The 22095-nt window shown below is 38.4% G+C and overlaps 1 protein-coding gene across 9 annotated transcripts in view; it reads right to left on the reverse strand.

Moving 5' to 3' along the window:
- LOC140741889 (contactin-4-like) overlaps positions 1–22095 on the reverse strand; it is a 2152419-nt gene that overhangs the window by 423070 nt on the left and 1707254 nt on the right. For all 9 annotated transcript variants that reach the window (XM_073072410.1, XM_073072411.1, XM_073072416.1 and 6 more), the window contains one exon: positions 20125–20252. In XM_073072410.1, coding sequence (XP_072928511.1) covers positions 20125–20252 — 128 coding nt within the window. The remainder of the gene's footprint in view (positions 1–20124; positions 20253–22095) is intronic.

Raw genomic sequence — 22095 nt, forward strand, 5'->3', positions numbered from 1 at the left:
ACAAGGTTCAGTTGTTGTTCAGACCAAACATTAGAATGGGGGAGAAATGACTAAGTGACTTTATCTGTGGAATGACTTGGTGTCAGACAAGGTGGTTTGAGAATCCGGAAAACTGCTGATCTCCTGGTGTTTACAGACACAACAGTCTCGTGAGTTTATAGACAATGATGTGAAAAACAAAAATAAGACAACATCTGGTGAATGGCAGCTCTGTGGGTGAAAACGCCTTCTTAATAAGAAAGGTCAGAAGGTCAGAGGAGAATGGCCAGACTGGCTCAAGCTGACGGGAAGGCAACAGTAACTCAAATAACCACACGTTACAGCAATGGTGTGCAGAAGAGCATTTCTGAATGCACACCATGTCCTACTTTGAAGTGCATAGGCTACAGCAGCAGAAGATCAAACCCGGTTCCAGTTCTGTGGCCACTTTCTGTGGCGATACGCTTGTACCTAAAGTGGCCACTGACTGTACGCTCTCTGTCTCAGTTAACAGTCAGACTTGGGATTCGCACTGGTTTTTCATTATGACATGTACCAAGATAAGGAGAATCCTCTTCTTGAGCGTACCATCCAGACAGATCATGTCATATATAATTACATCTCGGTAGTGAAGCAAGTCTACTAGTAAACAAATGGAGACAAAGAGAAATTGGGATCATGTCTGTAACAAAACAGACACCACTAAGGTCCCTTCATGGGTAATGAAGATGTAGAGACAATTAGCTTACTCTTGTTACAACACTCAATCATGGCAGTTAACATCTTTCTTTCCCACAAAAGAGACTCTGGTAGAGCTAGAGCCTACAAAGCATAGAGACAACAATCTCAATAATGACTATGAATTCACTTTGATTTGTTCTCTGTTCTTTGATGAATATACTTCTGAACATGTATAAAAATACCGTACTTGGTCAAATTGTAAAGTGTGAATCACATTCTCCCATTTGCAAATGTAAAACTAATTTCAATGATTGTGCTTCAGTTTGACCTGAGGTACTGTATGGATGGTATTTTTCTTTACCCAAACACTGAAATCCCTGTACATAATTCAATATGCTGTCTTCTGCACACAAATAAGATTGAGGGAATTCACTGTGGTACAGCGCAACATGCTAAGATCCATGGCTCCAATGTTACGGTGACAACAGTTAAGTATGGCATGCTCCAAAAGGAAGTGGAGCCCATCACTATCATTCTGCCATTTCACATCAGATTTCCCACCTCATTCACTTCTCTCACTTTTTCACTCTCTCAGTCCTTCCATGATCTTGACATTACTAGTACCTTGACCTTCCTTTCTCCTCATCTCCAAGACATGAAAAAAAAAACTCTTAAATGGCTTTGACCTGCTTCTTACTGGGCAGCTTGTGAATTAGACAGTGAAGACCAGTTTATTGAGCAGCTGCTGCCTTTGAATTCCAAGTTGCGTTCTACTGCTTTTAAATGGGAGCGAAGCATAACAGAAACTTCTCAATGCAAGGTTGTCTCAATTTAGCTCTTCTTTGTGGGCGATTCTTAATTTGGCATTAGGACAAATTTCTACCTGCATTCCCTGCAGCAATGAAGTATGAAATGAAATTTTTGATGTAGATATCGACTAGGAAGTCTGCAATTTTTTTTCACATTGGCTGTTAAAGCAGAAATCGCAAAGTTAGTTATGCATTTTGTGAATATTTAATATGGGTGGGATTGATGTTTTTGGTTACCTTTTGAAATATAGGTAGAAGGTTATACTATGTGGAAATAAAGCAGAATAGGACAGTGCTACACATTTACGTAACCCCTATAAGATTTCTGCAAATAGTATGAAAACAGACAATATAATAATCAATTGTGCATCTTTAACCAGCACTGCAACAGAATAGATACCACAGAAATATAGTACTCTCTAGCTTTCTATTATTGAGCAGTTTCTGTGCCATATGTCATATTGTGACTTGCTCTCAACATAAGAAACACAATTTTCCTCAAGTTTTACTGATGATTTACAATTACAAAACCTTTTGTTGAAGTTATCCTTTAACTGCAGAGTATACACTTTTTGGAGGAATTGAACCAAACTACAATGGACAGCTTTACTTTTCTGCATGAGCTACAGGATGAATAATTTCTCTACAATAAAGACTAATGACTGATATTACATTTAAATGCTCACATTAGACATGCTTCTTCAAATTTGGTGACATTTTACATTGAAGATAATACTGAAGCAATGAGGCCTGTAATTAAACAGCCAAAAAGCTCCAATGGGAGAGAGAACAAATGTAACCTGCAAATTGACTCTATTAAAGCAAGCTGTTAGTTATCATCATGTAGTGTTTTCTTGTTTTGTGTTACCAAAGCAAATGCTATCAATTATTAGCCGGGAGACCCATTTTTAAGCATTCTGTTTCAATTTACTATTGAAATGCAGGAGTTAATTCTTATATCTAATTCTGATCATTCCAGAGAATTTAAAACTAAATGAGGCTGATAAAATTAGCCTCAGTACCATTGTTTTGTACGGAAAAAAAAAATCAGCCAGAATTGCTACCTCTGATCAATAATCATTTGGAAGCACTGATGGATGAAGACGTGGATGAAGTCAAAATTTACCTCAAGTCAAATTGCGGGCACAGGTACAAAGAAGTGCAAATCAACATTTGTCATCAGCAGTTCAATAATATTTAATAACAATGTACACTTCTGAGGATTGGGTTAGAAGGGAATCAATTTATGATTATCATTCAATAAATTCAGATCAATCCTTTTATTGCCATTACCCTGTTATCGAAAGTAACATTGAAATTATATGTTACTGTTTCATGCATGCATATAACTTTGTGATGAGCAAAATAGTGTCCTCAAACTGAAAACCAGTATCAGAGTATGCAAAAGCACATGAACCACGTAGTTTTAATCCCATATTAAGCTAAATGTTTAGGTCAGATTAAAGCCTTTCAATAAGTCTCAAACATTATTTTCCAAGTAATTTAACACATTTATATTTCTGTCCTGCACTTTCCATCTTCTGTCTTGACGGCAACATTCTCTATCTTGGTGAAGCAACTCTGATTACTATGCCACGCTGTCTGTTCACACTCTTGAAGCTCCACATGATGTAGTTTTTCATCTGCTTGCATGTTCACAAAATTTAATGCAAGTTCATTGAACTGCCTTTAATTCAATATCAATTGCCCTGGATCTTCTGCAGAACTTCTAGAAGTTCTACATTTACTTTGAAACTTTGTGAAATTTCAAAACTCCCTGAAAACCTTGGAGGTCCTGAACTTCAACACAGTTGATTGCAAGTGATCTCCCAATTTCACTCATGCTACACTCTTCAAAGAATTATGAAGCAGAGCTCAATTTGTATGAATTTCCTGGAACTTATGTGGGAAATCTGCTTGCAGTGTGTGCAGCAGGACAGACTATTGAAAAGTGAAAAACTATTGTGAAGAGTGAAGGTTGAGTACAAAGTAATATATATTTGAATACACTTCAAAGTATTGATCTACTTAAGTATTTTGAAGATTTTTGTGTTACAGCTTTTTTAAGGAAGTTGAACATTTTTATTACTCTACTGCTTTGCATGCTGCCAATGTTTCTACTTCCACCACTCCCTCCAGCAGTGCATTCCAGGTACTCACCACTGTCTGGGTGAATAAAAGTTCCCCCTCAGATTCCAGAGCCACAGTCTGGATCAACATATACAAATAGCTGCATGAACTTAGCAGATAGGCAGTACCTGCAGGGTGAAATGAAAGGTCGACATTCTAGGCAAAGACTTTACATCAGAACTGGAATGGTTTTGCCCCTTTTCTTTCCAGTCTTGATGAAGGGTCCCAGCCTGAAACAATTACTGTTCATTTCCCTCAATGCATGCTATCTAACCTGTGAGCTTCTCCAGCATTTTGTGCATGTTGACCTCTCATATTCCCTCTAACTTTCTAACCCTCTACCAGAAATGTATGTCCTATAGTTTTATTCACTTCTGATACAGAAGTGAATATCTGCAGTTCAACCCTATCTATACTCCTCATTATTTTATTGAACTCAATCATGTCTGTCCTTTATTGTTATCACTCCAGGGAAAACAGATTAGCCTTTTCAGTCTCTCCTCATAAACCAAGACTCTATCCAGGCAATACCCTAGCAAATCTCCTCTGTGAGTTCTACAACACTAATCACAACTTCCCTAAAGTGTTTTGACTAGAAATGCAATCAGTATGCCAGTTGAGGTCTGACCTCATAACCTGCCTGCTTTTGTATTTAATACCTTGACTAATGGATGGCAGCATCCTATATGTCTTCTTAAACAGGCTGTCTACCTGTGATAACACCTTTAAGGGGCTTTAGACTTGCACACCCAGATCCAGCTGTTTCCCAGTAAAGTTCCTAGCATCTCATCATTCAAAGCTCTATGTCTTAGACTCATCAGTATTGCTAAAATGCATCACCTCACATTTATCAGAATTAAAATCCAAAATCCATCTGCTATTTCTCAGTCTCTTTTACCAACAAATCAATATCAGTCAGTAGCTTAATAGTACCCTCCACACTGTCATCAATTCTACAAATCTTTATGTCATCATGAACTTACTGATTATGCCTGTCACATCCAAATCTAAGCCATTCCTGTGTGTTGCAAATAGCAAAGATATAGGCAATGATCACATCAGAACACCCAATCACAAAAACAGCTCTCTGCCATCACCCTCTGAATCTGACTGCTAAGCCAATTTTGGATCCAATTTTTCAATCTGAGTTGGATCACCCTGACCCTAACCCTTTGGGCCAGTCACCCATGTGGAACACTGAAGTGATTTAGAATGGAATGAGTGGCTAACAGGGTAACAAGACCAATCTTGTTCTTCTTTCTGTGGACAAGCCACACATGGGCAATTTCCACATTGTCAGTTTAGATAGAAAGAAAACGTCAAATTCCTTCAGGGAATTCTGTCTTTTATCAATTCAAAATAAACATTATTCTCTGCGCAATTATATGAAGTTCTGCAGCTCATTTACCAACTGAGATAGTTAGTGAAGTGGGCAACATGAAATTTTTAAAACAAGTAACGATTGGTGAAAATAATATGCGACTTTAAAATAAGGTTAGTTTTCCATGTCTATTCAAAAACAACAATTTTAAATAGCTGTTCTTAAAATGAAATATTAGAGGAGAATATTTCAAATTGAAATTCAAAATTTGATTTAGCAATTTTCATATCAGCTAACCATAAATGGTGATTAACCATGCAACTATAAGTACATCTGGTGTGGAAGTATCATAGTAAGCTCAAAGATGCATGCTTAGCCCACAACTTTACTCCCTCTAGGCTTATGACTGTGCAGCTAGGCATAGCTCAAACACAATCTATAAATTTGCCGATGACACTACTGTTATAAATAGAATCTCAGATGCCGCCAAGGAGTGTGTAGGAATGAGATAGATCGGCTGACTGAGTGATGTTGCAACAACAACCTTGCACTCAACGTCAGGACGAAGAAGTTAGGAGACCGCAAAGCAGTCCTCATTGATAGGTCAGTTTTGAGCAGCTTCAAGTTCCTGGGTGTCAATATCTCAAAAGAGCTAAATGTGCTCAATACATTGATCCAGTCATGAAGAAAGTGAAATAATGGCTCTAGTTCATTTGGAGTTTGAGGAGATTTGGTATGTCACTAAAGACTTGCAAATTTTTTACAGCAGTACGGCAGACAAGATTCTGACTGGTTGCATCACAGCCTGGTGTGTAGCCTCCAATGCACAAAACTGCAGAAGGCTACAGAGGGATGTAGACTCATTCATTTCCATCACAAGCACAACCCTCCACGCCAACCAGGACATCCTCAAAAGTCAGTGCCCCAAGTAGGCAGCATCCTCACCATCTGGGACAAGCCCTCTCTTGTCATTGTCATCAGGGAGGAGCAAGCTACAGAAGCTTGAAGACGCACATTCAATATTTTAATAATAGCTTCTTCCCCTTCCCAATCAGATGTCTTAACGGTCCATGAGCCCTTTATTTGTCATTTGCATTACTTATTTATTTTGTAACTTATTGCAATTTTATGCCTAGCATTGTACTGCTACCCCAAAACAACAAATTTCACAACAAACAGATTTTAAAATTTAAAATAAATTTATTATCAGAGTATTTTTATGTTACCATATTCAACAATGAGGTTCATTTTCTTTCAGGCATTTACAGGAAAAATAAATAAAGAAAAAAATCTATAATATATATACATATATAAACGAAGACTGGCAAATATCCAAACTGTCAATAAAACGAAGCAATCCTGAGAGCATGAGTTGTAAAAAGTCCTTGAAGGCGAGTCTGCAGGTTGTCGAATCAGTAAGAGTTGTAGTGAGTGAAGTTTCCATGCTGATTCAGGAGCCTGATAATTCTAAGTCATTAACTGTTCCTGAACCTGATGGTGTGGGACCTAAGGCTTCTGTCTCTTCTGCTTGATGGTTGTAGCGAGAAGTGAGCATTACCTGGATGGTGGGGGTATTTGATGATGGAAGTGACAATGGTCCATGTAAATGGACTCAGGTGGGGCAGCTTTGCATGTGATGAATGAGGGCACCAGGCTGTATTCATTACTTTGGCTTCTTCTCCGTTCCTGGGGATTGGTTATATATTAGAATTTGATGCAACCAGTTATGATTCTCTCCACTGTGCCTCAACAGAAATATGTCATATTTTTAGTGACATACAAATCTATGCAAACTTCTAAGAAAAGGAGGTGCTGTCATGCTTTCTTTGTGGATGGCACTTCACTGGTCAAAGGACAAATCCCCTAATATGATAACACCAAGGATATAGGATATATATCATATGACATATGTTAGTGATAATAAACGGCCAGCTTCTCAGATATTTGAATATGATATATATTTACAAGTAATTATTAAGTGATCTCTGAAGTGATTGGTTTGAACAAAGGTAAATATATCTATTGCCAGTTTCTTGCAATGCCCATAATTGTACAGATCAAAAGTGAAATATCACCATGAAATACTAGCTCTCAGAGCTAAAAGACCTTGATAATGAATCCTTGGATTAAATTGAACAATGGACCATACATGATATCATCTCTAGATTCCATTAATTATTCACCTTCAAGTAATATTCTTTTGATGCTTTTCTTGAGTCCCTTTAAATTATTGGTGTCATCTGGTCCACTACTGGTGCTTAGTAGGTGTGAAAAATTACTCCTGATGAAGGCTCAATGACAGAAAAATATTTCCCAGAACAAGACAATGTAAATTTAAGAACTCAATATTGACAACAAACGTCCCTGACATTCTTGTGAACTCTGATTATAATGTTTCACCCCTCCTTTCAGTATTTTCATATGCAATTAAAGCTATAATTGCTGCTAAGAAAAATCTGAACTTTCAAGATGATTGTGCTGTCAGATAATATTTAAAGGAGATAAATGAAACCAAAATTCATTATAATATACATATACATTAAACTTGTCCCTACTTTGTATCATTAAATGTAGCTTCACTTTGAGAGGTAGAGAATATTTTTATTACAGTCAGAATTAAACATTGAATAATATTTGACAGATTTTATTTGTGATTTTTTTTTGCCAAAAGATTACTTATAATGCTGGGAAGTAGTTCTATTCAGCAGCTTAGCATATCAACTATTTATCCCTGAATTAAAATTCAGACCTGATAAATGGGTAAAAGTTTCCTCTGCATACTACCTGTAATGAACAATCTGAGATGAGTTCAAAACAGTCCTTCCAGAATCAAAGCTTTATGGAGTAGCCCAAAAATAAGCTTCCTGGCACCCTGTGAAGTAGCATCAAGACCTCCCTCTTTTATAATTAATACCCCTTGCAAAAGAGCAGACATTCCATTCGGCTTCTTAATTACTTGTTGTATGCAGTTCCTTCATCTAAGTCATTGACATAGATCGTAAATTGTTGATATCCCAGCACTGATATCTATGGCACCCAGCTGGTTGATAATTATCAACCTTAAAATTACCCATTTAACCCAAATCTTCCTATTTTTGCTGTAAATTTTTAACAAAGGATTTTTGTGGTGAAATAATTTGGCCTCATCTTCCAGACAAATATTTATTTTTAAAAAGTGTCTTCTCCATATTGATCAAAATATGAAGTCAAAAACCTTATTTATGCTAAGGTCCTCTTAATCTTGACCTAATCTGGAGACAAGGCAACGTAAGTAAAACATAATCATATTTTGGATAATTTTGCTTACCAGAAGCAATCTATTCAAGATATCTTATTTATGTTTACACTCATCTGGTTGGCACATATGCCATGTTGCAAAAGTAACTGCAATAATCCATTTTATTGATAATGTTATATTTCTAGGAACCAGAACACAACACTATGAAGCACATAGTAATACACACAAAATGCTGGAAGAACATAGCAGGCCAGGCAGCATCTATGGAACCTGGATCTTATGAAGGGTTTGGCCTGAAAAGTTGAATGTTTACTTTTTTCCATAGATGCTGCTTGGCCTGCTGAGTTCCTCCAGCATTTTGTGTGTGTTACTCTGATTTCAAGCATCTGCTGATTTTCTCTTGTTTGAGAATGAAGTACACACAGAAATGCAATGCAAAACTCTATCTTTTTAAAAAGCAGGCATTTTTAAAAGGTAAATACTGGCCTTACTACATTTTTTTTTGTTGTCATGTAGTCATGAGTATGCGGAAGTTACTCGTGTGTGCTCCATCTTTTCTGTCCCTATATTTATAGTTGCTATATAATTATCACTAATGTCCTTCCCTTGGACAACATCGGTGGCATGGAGAGGGGAGATTTGCAACTTGGGCAATTGCTGGTCTTTCATAAAAAAACCTTGCCCAAGCTTGCGCCCTGGAAACTTTCCAAGGTGCAAATCCATGGTCAATCGAGACTAACGGAGGCCAACACATAATTATTAGTAGAGTGAGCTCTGTATCCAGCCAATTCACTGGTAATGAACACAAATAATATGCTGATACAGCATCTTACCTCAACAAAGGGTCTAATTTGAAGTATGCTGGCATAATTTTGTACACATAACAGAAAGTTAATCATATTTAATTTTTATCACTGCAAGAACAGATATGGGGAGGCTCACTAAGGTATTAAAAAGTCCTGCCTGACTTGATGTATGCAAATGAGCCAAAGATTATCCAGTCAAAGTTTAAAGATCAAAGTAAAGCTATTATCAAAATATATATATGTCACCATATATAACCCTGTGATTAATTTTCTTGTAGGTTTACTCAATAAAACCTGCATTAGGACTGAGAATTTGGAGGGGCAATAGACACCATAAAGAGGTGAAATGGAGGGGTGATGCAGGGTCACCCATAGGTGCAACCAGGAAGGGGACAGTGTGATAAATATTCCTTCCTTGTTTTTTGGCTAACCTTGTTTTCTAAATACAGCTGCCACTTGTAAGATCAAAAATAAATGGAAGTAAATTTCTAAGCAACAGCTTGTTTAGCTTCTGGTCATAAAAGGAAATCAGTCTTCATTTCTTAAAATATAAATGGAAAGCAGTAATCAGCTTGAATTTAAAAACACCACTATGCCAACCGGCTCAGTAGATGGAAGACTCTTTGTCTGGGCAAAAGCTGCACTCGACATTACACCTGCTTTATTGCTCATGAGCTGTAGTATACGCAATGTGTTTAATTTTAATTGTTTCAAACAGACAAGCTGACTCTTAAGTTGCTTAGTTCAAGGAAGCTTTCCGAATAAATGAATTTAACATATCACTAATTGATGTGTTTATAGTTGGGAGTTTTATGTTAGCCTTTCAGCATTTATTGTGAAATGTCAACATTAAACTGAGGTCTATGTCTCCAAAAATGCTTTTAGACAGTTTGTGTTAAAAGGATATCTAAGGAAATATCCTATGTATGTAAAGTCATCCAAGTGGCTTAACAAGATTTAAATATAGAAAGCAGATCAAGCTTATCAGGAATAGGTAAGGAATATCAACGATCCATATAAGAAACACAGGATGACTCTATTCCTCCAGCTTTGGTTTCTGCAATGGATGACCTGTTGACTGCCTTGTGGCTATGTCCTCTTAGTTAATAGGAATTAGACCTATGCTTTGGAAATCCTTCACGTTTGAGAAACCCATTATGCTTAAGAAATGCTTTATACTTTATGTTTTAGGAGATGGTGTGTAACTTGGACATGTTTAAAATAGAAATCCTCTGAGTTTTAAACATATGGATTTAAACAATTATCACTGAAAAAAAATGAAATGTGCTTTAAACTATTTGGAAGTATCTTATCCTTGATATGCAGAGGTAGCACACTGCTCGAGTAGTGGGTAATGGCAGCTAAACCTGCCCTGGAAGTAAACTAGGTTTTAAGATTGGGTAGTTACAGTATAATCTCCCTTTAGTGAGAGTACTTGTGGCTATTTATATCAGATAGAGCTTAAAGTCTTCGCTTGCATTTATAATTTCATGGTCAGCATGAGCAGGCAGGATGTGGAGCTGTTTGTGCTCTGCGGCAATGCTTGCATGTCCCGGAAGGGGCTGGGTCACCCGTCTAGGCTGCCAATACAGCAGTAACTGGTGGGTGCCTCAGTATTGGCCTACTGCCAGAACCTGAAGAAGGGACTATGCCCCAAGCTTGGAAGCCATCAGAAGTCACTGGGAAAGGTGGTCAACTACACCTCTGATATGATATGTTGAGTGCGGTTGACTGAAAGGTGGAGGGCAGTCATGCTGCACCAGGACTGACTGGCACCATATCGGCCCTTGGCCACCACCGGCCCAGTGAGGCTGAAGGAAGTAAGTCACATTCTGGGTGCCCTGCCTCTTGCATCACCAAACAGGGCCTCCCATGGGGGTGTTATAGACACCCCACAGCACTCCAGCCGGCAATGTTGACCATCACCAGACTTTGTTGTGGACTTTGGGGTTGCTGGGGATGGCTGACCCCTCAAGCAGGGGCAGTTTGGTGTTCTGGGGTCTGCCCCAGCATTCCCAGTGGACAGCGCTATTTATTGTTCTTGATTTAAAATGCTCTTGTGAGATTATGGTGGGATGATCAAGTTCATTTATTGTTTTAGCTTGGGTTATACAGTTATTCTCATGTGTGTTTGTGGGTCACCCTAACTGTCACCAAGTTGTGTACTAATCACCTTCCCTTCTGTATGTGACTGAGTGGGTTCACACTCTGAGTCAAAGCATCCGGTCTGTTTCTGTGCTTGTCGCAATTAACATAGCTGAGTTAAATGAGCCTTTCTCGTCTGTCATCATGGACCAACTGCTCGCCACAACATGATGAATATTTAATTGCTTAAGTCAGAGACTGGAATAATGAGGAATAGACCATTGAGTAGGACGCAGATTCGACAAACCAAACCTTGCTGTACAATCTGCTGGACTCATACCATGACAAGTAATACCGGATCCAAAACAATGTGGCAGTAATTCATGCCTGTATACAACAAACTGACTTCTTTTCAGATATAACACAAGCCCCCGGGCAAAGATCACACACTTTTATGATAGAACCTGGTGACCCATATTTTAATCCCAAAGTGTGAGGATATTAATGGCGCACAAAGTAGCAGTCACTATAGCCAACCCTAGAGGTACTAATGAAGTCTGGAAAATAGATGCTTGGGTACATGCATTAGAATTATTAAAGTGATTCATGATAGCCAGTTGAACAAGAATACAGAATCCAGTTCATGTACAGAGAGCCACTGCAGCTTCCCCAGTACCAACTTCCCATCACATTTTAGGACCTCTGACTATTCGGAGTTTGCAGGAAATATTCCATACCTCCAGATGGAATACTACTTCAGAATGGTGGAGGTTACAGGCCTTCTGGGCCAGTCACACTCCCCAACAAATTCAGCAATTCTTATTAATGTGCTTTCCCACAGCCTTGGTATCAACTCTACACGAGTGTGGAAATCCATATTTAATATACGAATGGATTTATGAACAAATAAATAGTACTGATGTATGTGGAAGACTTAGTACTACATTGAGTAAAATAGTTGGAAGTCAGGGCTTAATAACAGCTTTGAAGATCAGAGAACAAATGGCAAGGGATCTAGTACATTTGATAATTTTTTCCCTTTATCCACATGAAAACCTCCACACAATGTGCAGAATACCCCTGAATCAACGCCCAATACATGACTGTATTTATTCTCCAGATTCTACATCTCCTTCTGTGGTCCTCATTTACATGCAATCACCAATAAAGAGCAAACTAAATTATAATTTGAGGAACATCTGGGAACTTTGGCAACTTATTTCAAATGGACCGGAAGCCAACTTCACAAACGTAGTTCTGAGAATATTGAAGCAAGTTGAAGTCAAAGTTTGCAATTTACAATTTTGTGGATGAATTGCTGAAGTTTATAGAGTGTCAGAAGTAAATCAAGGATTATCTTTACTCCTGAATGATACACTGAACATCTCCTGAAGGTCCGTACTGAAATGAAAAGTGTGCTAATTGTGTAATGTCCTCACATGTGTAAATGTCAGAATTCAGAATATGACAACTGCAATACAGACAATATACCAATTAAGAAATTATCTAATTTAAAGGAACATTAATTTTGACTATTGTTGTGCTTTTAAAACCAAAGCAAAATGTGCCCATTCTGCTCATTCTGTTTAAAACCTCAATTCCATTTCAAAAAAGGTTTTGCAGACATGTTATATTGACACCAATAGTTGTCAACATTTAGATCAGCTGCCCATCATAAAACACAAGACATGACCCTTGGATAACTCCAAAGGTTACTATTGCCATAAATATTCTTTGTGACTGAAATCTGGCATTTACATGGGTCACTAAAATTGAACTTCCCTAATATTTTTCTATCTTGGTTGTAGCATCCTTCAGCTACATGTAAAAGACAGATAATTTAAGACAATTATCGTTGAAGCCCTAATTCAATCTTTTTTTCTGCATGATTGATTTGGAATATGGGATACTGTGATCACATTACTGTGATTTAAATGTAATGAAATTTGTATTACTTGTATTACTCTGAATTTTGTATTTGTATTCATGCAATTTATATATTAATAAACATATTGAAAGAAAATATTTTAACTACTAACAACTGAAGTTTCATATTTTCTATTTTAAGTACATAAACACAAATATATCTTTCATCTTTTTCTTCTACTTCCACAGAGATGTAGTGAACTTCCATCATGCTGAGGCATTTGTTCCCCACTAACTGCTTCTTCGATATCAAAATGGAATCTTTGGTGATCATACAAAACTGTTTGTAAGTTAATCTGAGATTGATGGATATTTTTGTGTAATATTTCTTTTCATACTTGTTTTGCTCTTTCCATAACAATAAATTGGGAACATGGCTTAAATATGGCTAATTGCCTTCTGGATCTCAGCTAACTGGTAAATCTGTGTAGACAGAGTTGACAATATCATTTAGGAAGTTATGAAAAATATTTCATCTGCAGATGCTAAACTAACATCTAATATTACCTTCAGTGCTACTTCAACTATTAGAATAATATTGTTTTATATGTTCCTGTCCTCAGTTACAAGCTTAGTATTAGTTCTCTAGCTCCAAATATCTGGGTGTTACACTTCACCACACTCAACCTAGGGTGTTCCTTACTCAATTTGGTACTAGCTAAAACAAGGTCTCTATGAAATTCTTGTGACTAGGGGTTAATTTTGACTATTTACAGAGAATGGCATTAAAAATGAAACCATCCAAACAGCTGAAGTTGTATCTGACATGAAGGAATCTTCAAGGCACTGATAGGGTAAACAATCATGATTTTCTTCCCAGGGTAGAATTGGTAAATGCTAAAGAGCATGCATTTACTGTGGGGAAAGTTTAAAGAAACCTGCAGGGTTGCTTTTCTTTTAATTAGGAATGGTAGGCTGTCAGGGGCAGTGGTGGAAACAAACAGTATAGTGTTATTTAAGAGGCTTTTAAGACACTTGAATATGCAGGGAATGAAGGGATAGGGATCACATGCAGACAGAAGAGATTAAGCGCAAGAAATTCTGCAGATGCTGGAGATCCACAGCAGCACACACAAAATACTGCAGGACCAGAAGAGATATAGTTTAATTTAATATTATAAACAACACAGACATGACAGGCCAAAGGGTCTGTTCCTGCATTGTGCTGTACCATGTAAACTGGAAGTGGAGATCAGTCAACAAAAATAAAAAATAACACTGTGATTTTAATGACTTCAGGACATCAAGGAAATGTGACAATTAATGTAAGTTCTAAAACATTCCACAAAAAGCAAGTGATAGTAATTGATAGATAAATATTGTCCAGGGCACTAGGAAGAGCATGACTGCCAGTTTTAGATATAGTACTGTGGACTTGTTTTACATCTTTCAAAGAGAACTAAAAGAAGGACTCAAATTATCTTGTTAAGCAGCTTATCTTCAGTTGTGCAATTGTGTGCAGATGGCTTTCTTTGTAAGCATTGCCTTCCTTTCATTCGAATGAAGGGGTGGAGTTTAGGATGATGGTGCCTAACAGCGACTCCTTTGCTTGCATCTTCAGAAACAGCTCTATTGCTAACTTTGATATCTCCTTTTTTCTCTTTCAATATTCTTTTGAAGACCTTGACCTGGAGTTATATGCTAACTTCAGCTCTTTGCAGAAATGAGACCCGCTCGCAGGGGCTCACGACCGGCCACTTTCGATATGCCAAAGACGTGGCCTGGAAGACTGGCACACCTTCAGGGTGCCAGATTTTAGTGGCTCTGGAGATGGGCTGATCCAAGGCTGGTGCTGCCGACTGATGTGTCATGGGAGTACACGGAAGATCAGCAGTAGCGGTTGTGCTGCTGGTTACGTGCCTAGAGGCCCGAGTTCTTTGGGCACAGAGCTCGTAAAAAGTGATGCAACAGACTTTTAACACTATAAATCAGCGAGTTGTTTTGTCATGTCTCCCCTCTCGCTGTGAAATTGGGTCACCTCTTTTTCCCTTACTAGTGAGAGAGAGAGCCTGTGGTATGTCGAATAACTTGGTGAACGAGTAGTCTTTGGGGTACTGCAAGTCTGTGTCTTTACTGATGCTTTACTACATGCTTGAGTGCCTGGTGAGGGGCGCTGATGCACTTTGTTGTTGGAGGGTTGTTGCTTTGTTGCTGCTTATGCATGGGAGGGGGGGGGCTTTGGGGTTCTAACATTTAACTGTCATTCATTCTTTGGGGCACTCTTCTGTTTTCATGGATGTTTGCAAAGAAAAAATGTTTCAGGATATATATTGTATACATTTCTCTGACATGAAATGTACATTGAAAAGATCATTTCAGCGTTCAGATCGCTGTGAAACAATTTCTATACTAAATAAGTTGTATGTCATTATTATTGAAAACCTGATATCTCCACTTGAGGTTAACTATCATCAGAATCATGCAATCACGTTTTATAAAGTCTGTGACCATTAATCAGAAGCTGATCAGGTTGCCATGGTAGCAAAACGGTTAGTATGACGATATTAAAGCGCAGAGTTCTGAGTTCAAATCCAAAGTCATCTGTAAGGAGTCTGAACATCTTTCCTGTGGAATGTGCAGGTTTCCTCTGGGTCCTTCAGTTACCAGCTTCATCCCACAGTCCAAAGATGTACCAGTTAGTAGGTTAATAGATCATTGTAAATTGTCCTGTGATTAGACAAGGGTTAATCAGAGTTTGCTAGGCAATGTGACATGAAGGGCAGGAACAATCTATTCTGCACTGTATCACAATAAATAATTTTAAGGTGATTGGAGGAAAGCATAAGGGAGGGATGTCAGAGGTTAAATTTTCTTACACAAGTATGTTGGGTGAGTGGAACACCCTGCCAGGGGTGGTGGTAGAGGCAGATACATTAGGGACATTCATGAAGCTCTTAGATAGGAACATGGATGATAGGAAATGGAGGGTTATGTAGGAGGGAAGGGTTAGATTGATCTTAGAGTAGGATATAAGGTTAGCACAGCATTGTGGACCAAAGGGCCTTACTGTGCTGTACTGTGAATGGGATTGTTATCGCTGTCTGGGCATGTTCTATTACAACACTATTCAGTTAGCACAGTGGCCATCCAGGGCACTTGCAGAGAGCTATTTCAAGAGTGAAGAAACAATTCCAAGTAAGGTTGGAGGTGACATTGGATGCACGTCAACTCTGGCAGGGTCTGCAGGAATTTACTTTCTACAAAGCGCTGGTAGGAATGGCAGAAAAGCTTCACTACCAGATGAGCTCAATGCTTTCTGTACTCACTTTGAAATATAGCTACAGCTATGATGATCCCAGTTGCACCTGGTGTCCCTGTGACCTCCGTCTTGGAGGCCAATGTCAGGCTGTCTTTCAGGAGGGTGAACCCTCACAAGGTGACAGGCCCCAATGGAGTATCTGGTAAGGCTCTGAAAACTTGTGCCAACCAACTGGCGGGAGTGTTTAAGGACATTTTCAACCATGGTTGGAAGTTTCCACCTGCTTCAGAGTCAACAATTATACCAGTGCCTAAGAAGGGTAGTGGGCTGCCTTAATGATTATCAGCCAGTAGCACTCATATCTACAGTGATGAAATGGTTTGAGAGGTTGGTCATGGCTAGAATGAACTCCTGCTTCAGCAAAGACCTGAATCCACTGCAATTTTCCTATCATCACAATAGGCCTATGGCAGAAGTAAACTCAATGGCTCTTCACATGGCCTTAGATCGCCTGGACAAAACATACACCATAGGCTTGATCAATAAGCGACAGAACCTGTGCCTCTGCATCTCCTCTGCAATTCAGGGACCCAGACTGCCTTCCAGACAGAGCAACACTTCATATGCCCTTTACAATTTGGCTCCCTCTGCTTTTAAGAAATCAAATGCAAATTGAGGGGTTGTTTTAAAGAGCATCCCCTTGCCTTCAGTTTTCCTCCCACTTCACGTTTCCCACACCACTCCTGCTCCAATGGACCCTTTGTGTCTAGCAACACAATGCTGCAACATGGACCAACACAAGCTTGAGAAATATCACCTCACCTTTTATCTGGGTGCATTGCCACATTCAGGAAACAGTACCAAATTTGTCAGTTTTAGATCATTCTTACTGCTTGCATCAAGATTGGTCATTTTTGCCTACCATCACTGTTTTTCCTTTTCCTTTCATTTGAATAATCTACATATCTGACCATATCCCAGTAGGACGATGATACAACATAGTACATACTTTAAAACATTAGCAATACATTACACAGACACCTTATTTTACCCTGTTGGCCAGAAGAGACTCAGTCTAATCAAGAAGAGGGGAAGCAGACAGACCAGTTCTCTTTGTTTTCCCCCATTTTGTGGACTCTGAACTGATTCTTGCTCTTGGATAATCTAATCAGATCAACTGAATGTCGACACAGCAAGCTTCAGGTAATAATCTGCTAAACCTGAGACCATTCTCAAACAAGTAGCTACTTGTTATGGAAAATGCCAGGTCTACCAAAGTAGCAATCTGTAATCTTGTTAGACTCTGTCTGGCTTGCCTCATTTAACTGGTTTGGACCAGTCAGAGTTGAGAGACACAAATACACAAGGCTGGGGTGGGCAGAACCATGAAATAATGTTGGTTGTAGCCTGAACAATGACTAGTAAAAAAAATGACCCAGAGAGGCCAGGTGACCTTGAGCCAATGGGATGGACATCCAACAGTTCAATTGATGAGGAACAGTACAAGATTCAAGAACTCCAAATACACAGGGGCGATAATCATCCAGCAGCCAGAGACCAATATTCACAGATACGAAGCACCTAACGGACACATGGAGATCTGGACCACGAAGAACACTTGGCCAGTGTAGACTCCTTTCCCAGGTAATACCTTTTCTCTTCATTAACTGCTCATGGAGGGTCAGGGATTCTAGTAGAGTGCACACAGGTAGATAGTTTGTGAACCCATGGGCTTTTTAGTTGAAACAACAAAAGTTACTTGTCAGTAAATACAGATTCTTTGTACCTTACTGATCATTATTAAAAGGGGTGATTCTTGTAACAACCCTGACAGAGAAATTAATACTGCTCCACCAATTTTCCACTCGCATCTTGTGTACTACCCAGACCAACTTGTTTCTGTTCTTGTCAGTTCTGATGAACGGTCTCAGATCTGAAACTTCTTATAATTCTCTCTCCATGGACAATGCTACACCAACCTGCTATTATATTTTTTTTAGCATTTTCTGTTTTTATTTCAGATTTCCATTGTTTGCACCCTAGAATGTGACAACAGAATTATTCATCTGACTGCCCTCTAATCAGAGACTGAAGATAAATGTATTCCTATTTTGACCTATTTGAAATATACCTATTGTATATTTTGTTTTTTTTTGGGAGGCATTGCATATTAAGAAGAGAAAATTTTGAATGATCAGAGAATTGAAGGTTATGAGGAACTGGCACTGAAGAGCTGAGACTTGATGTAGATCAACCATGATCATCTTATATGGTATGATAGAGTAGGCAAAGTGACCAGTTCCTATTTTCCTAACTTCCATTAATGCCCCTCCTCCCCTTCTTACCTCATCCCCATTTATTTATTTATTTTTTTTATATTTCTCTCTCTTTCCCTCTCACAATAACTCCTTCCCTGTTCTCCATCTTCCTCTGGTGCTCCCCTCCCCCTTTCTTTCTTCCAAGGCCTTCTGTCCTATGATACTCCCCCTTCTCCAGCCTTGTATCAGTTTTGCCAATCAACTTCCCAGCTCTTAGCTTCATCCCTCCCCCTCCTGTCTTCTCCTATCATTTTGCATCTCCCCCTCCCCCTCCCACTTTCAAATCTCTTACTATCTCTTTTTACCATTAGTCCTGATGAAGGGTCTGGACCCTAAATGTCGACTGTACTTCTTCCTATAGATGCTGCCTGGTCTGCTGCATTCCACCACCATTTTGTGTGTGCTGCTTGAATTTCCAACATCTGCAGATTTCCTCATGTTTGCGTATTTTCCTATGTTTTGGTTTTATCTATCAGCACCTACAATTTCAAGAAAGTATCTATTTAACATCTAGCTTTCACTGTTCATTTCTGCTCACTGATACTTTTCCAGATTTTCCCTTTTTATTCATCTTAAAATTAACTTACTGTTCATTATTGCAGCTTCCAGTTTCCATTAACTTGTTTATGTCCTCTTGAGCATGATTTTATGACATTAGCGCATTCTGAAATCCACTTGTCTAAATACAATTTAGTTGCACATAATAGAAAACAAAAGTAAAGCAAGCTCTCAACCCAAAGCTGATTCTTCTAACCTTTGCTCAATTGAACCAATTTCCATTAAACCTAACCCTTTGTTTTTGTAATGTCAACCAACCTTCTATCTGTGCTGATATATTTCCTTCTATATTATTTCATGGCACAGGGAAATCAAATCATAATTCCCTGTAGCTTCTCTTCTTTGTCTAGACAGTGTACTGCTGACCTGTTCAGTTTATCTTGCTTGTCGACATTATTCATTTTCAGAAGACTGTGTTTTAAGTTAAGATTGGATTTCATTTCCCTATTTACCCAGGTGGATTGGGAATATCAAGGCCCTGCAACATTTTAAATGTGATCATCTACCTCACAGAAGAACAAATTACTGGAGGCAGGCTTCCAAATAAGTGGACAGTGTTTACAGAGCCAGCAATTAGAACACCTTATACTGCCCAATTTAGTGCTAACATGCTGACTGAAGTAAAGAAGTGCTGCATATTGTAAAAAATTTACAACTTGTTATCTCCTATGATTAAAAGAACAAATCAATAGATGGATTTAATTTCACCATCTATTATATAGCAACCTGCTCTTGATAAAATTAATGATCTGTCAAGTGCTCCAAATTATTAAAAGCAACCTCTTTCAGAAAGGGAAGTAGTCTAAATAAGAAGAATGACATTTTCATTAAAAGTGTCGAGGCTACCCATGCAGTCAGTTCTGTCATTAAAACACTATTTACATTTATCAACACTTGACATCACTTATCAATATGCTTCCAAGAATGAAGAAAAAAATGCCACAGGTGAACACAGCCAAATATGCAATACTGGTCATGATCTTTTTTATGGCTTATTTTAATCATTATAGCTACAAGCTCTATAAAACTTCAGAGCAATATACAAACTTAGAGATAATTTCATTTAATCAGTACCTTTCACCATCAATGTTCCTGTGCTGTTGGCTGACCCAAAATAATTCTGAGCAATGCAGGTGTAGCGTCCACCATCGTTCTTTGTCACGTTAGCTATTCTGAGACTACCATCCTCCAGAATAATTCTTCTAAAAAAGAATAAAACTTCGTCAATTACTTTCTAATCACACAAAATTAATGATTACATAATCAATGTATTTAGACTGTACCCAGAACTCAATATTAGTATTACTGGCCCATATTTTAAATACTGTAATTACCCAAATTCAAGGCAGTTTACCCACTTCTATTTGCATGAGCTCATTATTGCCATAGTTTCTCTTAGTTTAACACTAGTACATTGGTGCATGCTTGGTGTTCAAGGAGGCCCAAAGAGGCTGGAATTAGAATTCATCCTATTGGTGCGCACATGGTAAGAAGCTGGATTTTCAGGGTAACTGAGTATACTGAGCACTGTACAAATGAGAAATAAGAAGGATGAATTCTGTCTGCTCTTCCAATTTCTCCTCAGTCATCAACTCCTTACAAAACTTTTACAGAGCCTCTTCTGAAAAAGCAAGCAGTTACATAAAAGTTTTCAAAATGGCAGTATCAAGTTCCTCTCCAAACATTAAAGTCCTTTTAAAAAAAACTTTCAACTCAGGACATTTGTATTATATATATGGAAAATGTAGCTGCCATATTAATATCAGCACCTATGTTCCTCCCCTCTCTGCAATTCTGCTATTAACAAATTTTCTGTGGATTACAGATATTACAAGATTTTGATGCTGAACAAGATGCCCATCTAAGTCGGTCACATCTGCCTACATTTGGCTCATATCGCTCTTAGCCATGATGAAACTGCAGAGTAGACTCAATGGCACAAATGATCTAATTCTGCTCCTATATTTTATGGTCTTGTGGTCTACACCTTTACTTTCCATTATGTTTTAGGAGTGCATTCAACTACAGGGAAACAGTGATCTGAATTTTCCAAACAGCAGCAAAGCAATGGTGTTCATGGCTGATCTTAAAGAAAGCTGTTGAGAAAATTGGAAAAGTTTCAGCAAAGTGCTTTGCTTTTTCCTGATATGAGCTGCTGTATAGTATTTTGATGGGCAATCTATAGCTGCCAACAAAAGTAGTAGCATTTGTGAAGTACAAATACTGAAAATATGAAAATAACAAAAAATTCTTAAAAACAAATTGGAAATGAATAAAGCTAGAAGCCAATTGGAAAATACCTTTATCTCCAAATCTGTAGACCAAGAATCCCAAAAGGAAATTAATGGAGTTTCAGATCCTGTGCCGAGTTTGACTCTGACCAAGATCAGTGTGATGACTAGCCATTGTAATGAAGTGAAATCCCAATAAATTTTGGCTTTGCTGTTGGACTCTCATAAGTTTGTTTCACCTTGGCTTCCACTCCAGCCAGTTCTTGCCACCTACCCCACAAGTAGCACCTTCAGATAATCAGATAGGACCAAGGATTGGTCAGATGAGCTGCCTAAGAAAGTGGCCTTGCTTTAGCTATGGTTGACACTAGCCTCAAAAACCAGTTGAAACTGATTACAAATATTGATCAATCTGCAGAAGATGACGAGAAGCCCATTTTCAGGGAGACTTCCAGTTGAGTACCTCCGCTATATGGTATTGTCACTCTTCTTGGGCCCATTCCTTCCCAGTAGATTTAGCAAATGCCTCAAAGCAGCACACAAACAGGGTAAAGGGCTAACTCCAGATTTGTTCAGCAAATTTTCAGTTTTCCGCTCATTAATGTTGAATATATCAATGATGTCTATGTGGAGCAGTTATATGCAATTCCAGATGCCCCCTCTGAAGCCTATTTTGAAGACCACATCAATCATGTAACTGTGATATTTTACCAAAGGTCTTCAGTCTGACCATGTCCCACGGTTAGACAGTGAAATCGCTGAGAGGCCAAAGCTGTCAGAGATGGTATGGCATGGGTCTGGTCTGATATGCCCA

The sequence above is a fragment of the Hemitrygon akajei genome, chromosome 19 (genome assembly GCF_048418815.1).
Source record: "Hemitrygon akajei chromosome 19, sHemAka1.3, whole genome shotgun sequence".
NCBI classification, from domain to species: Eukaryota; Metazoa; Chordata; class Chondrichthyes; order Myliobatiformes; family Dasyatidae; genus Hemitrygon; species Hemitrygon akajei.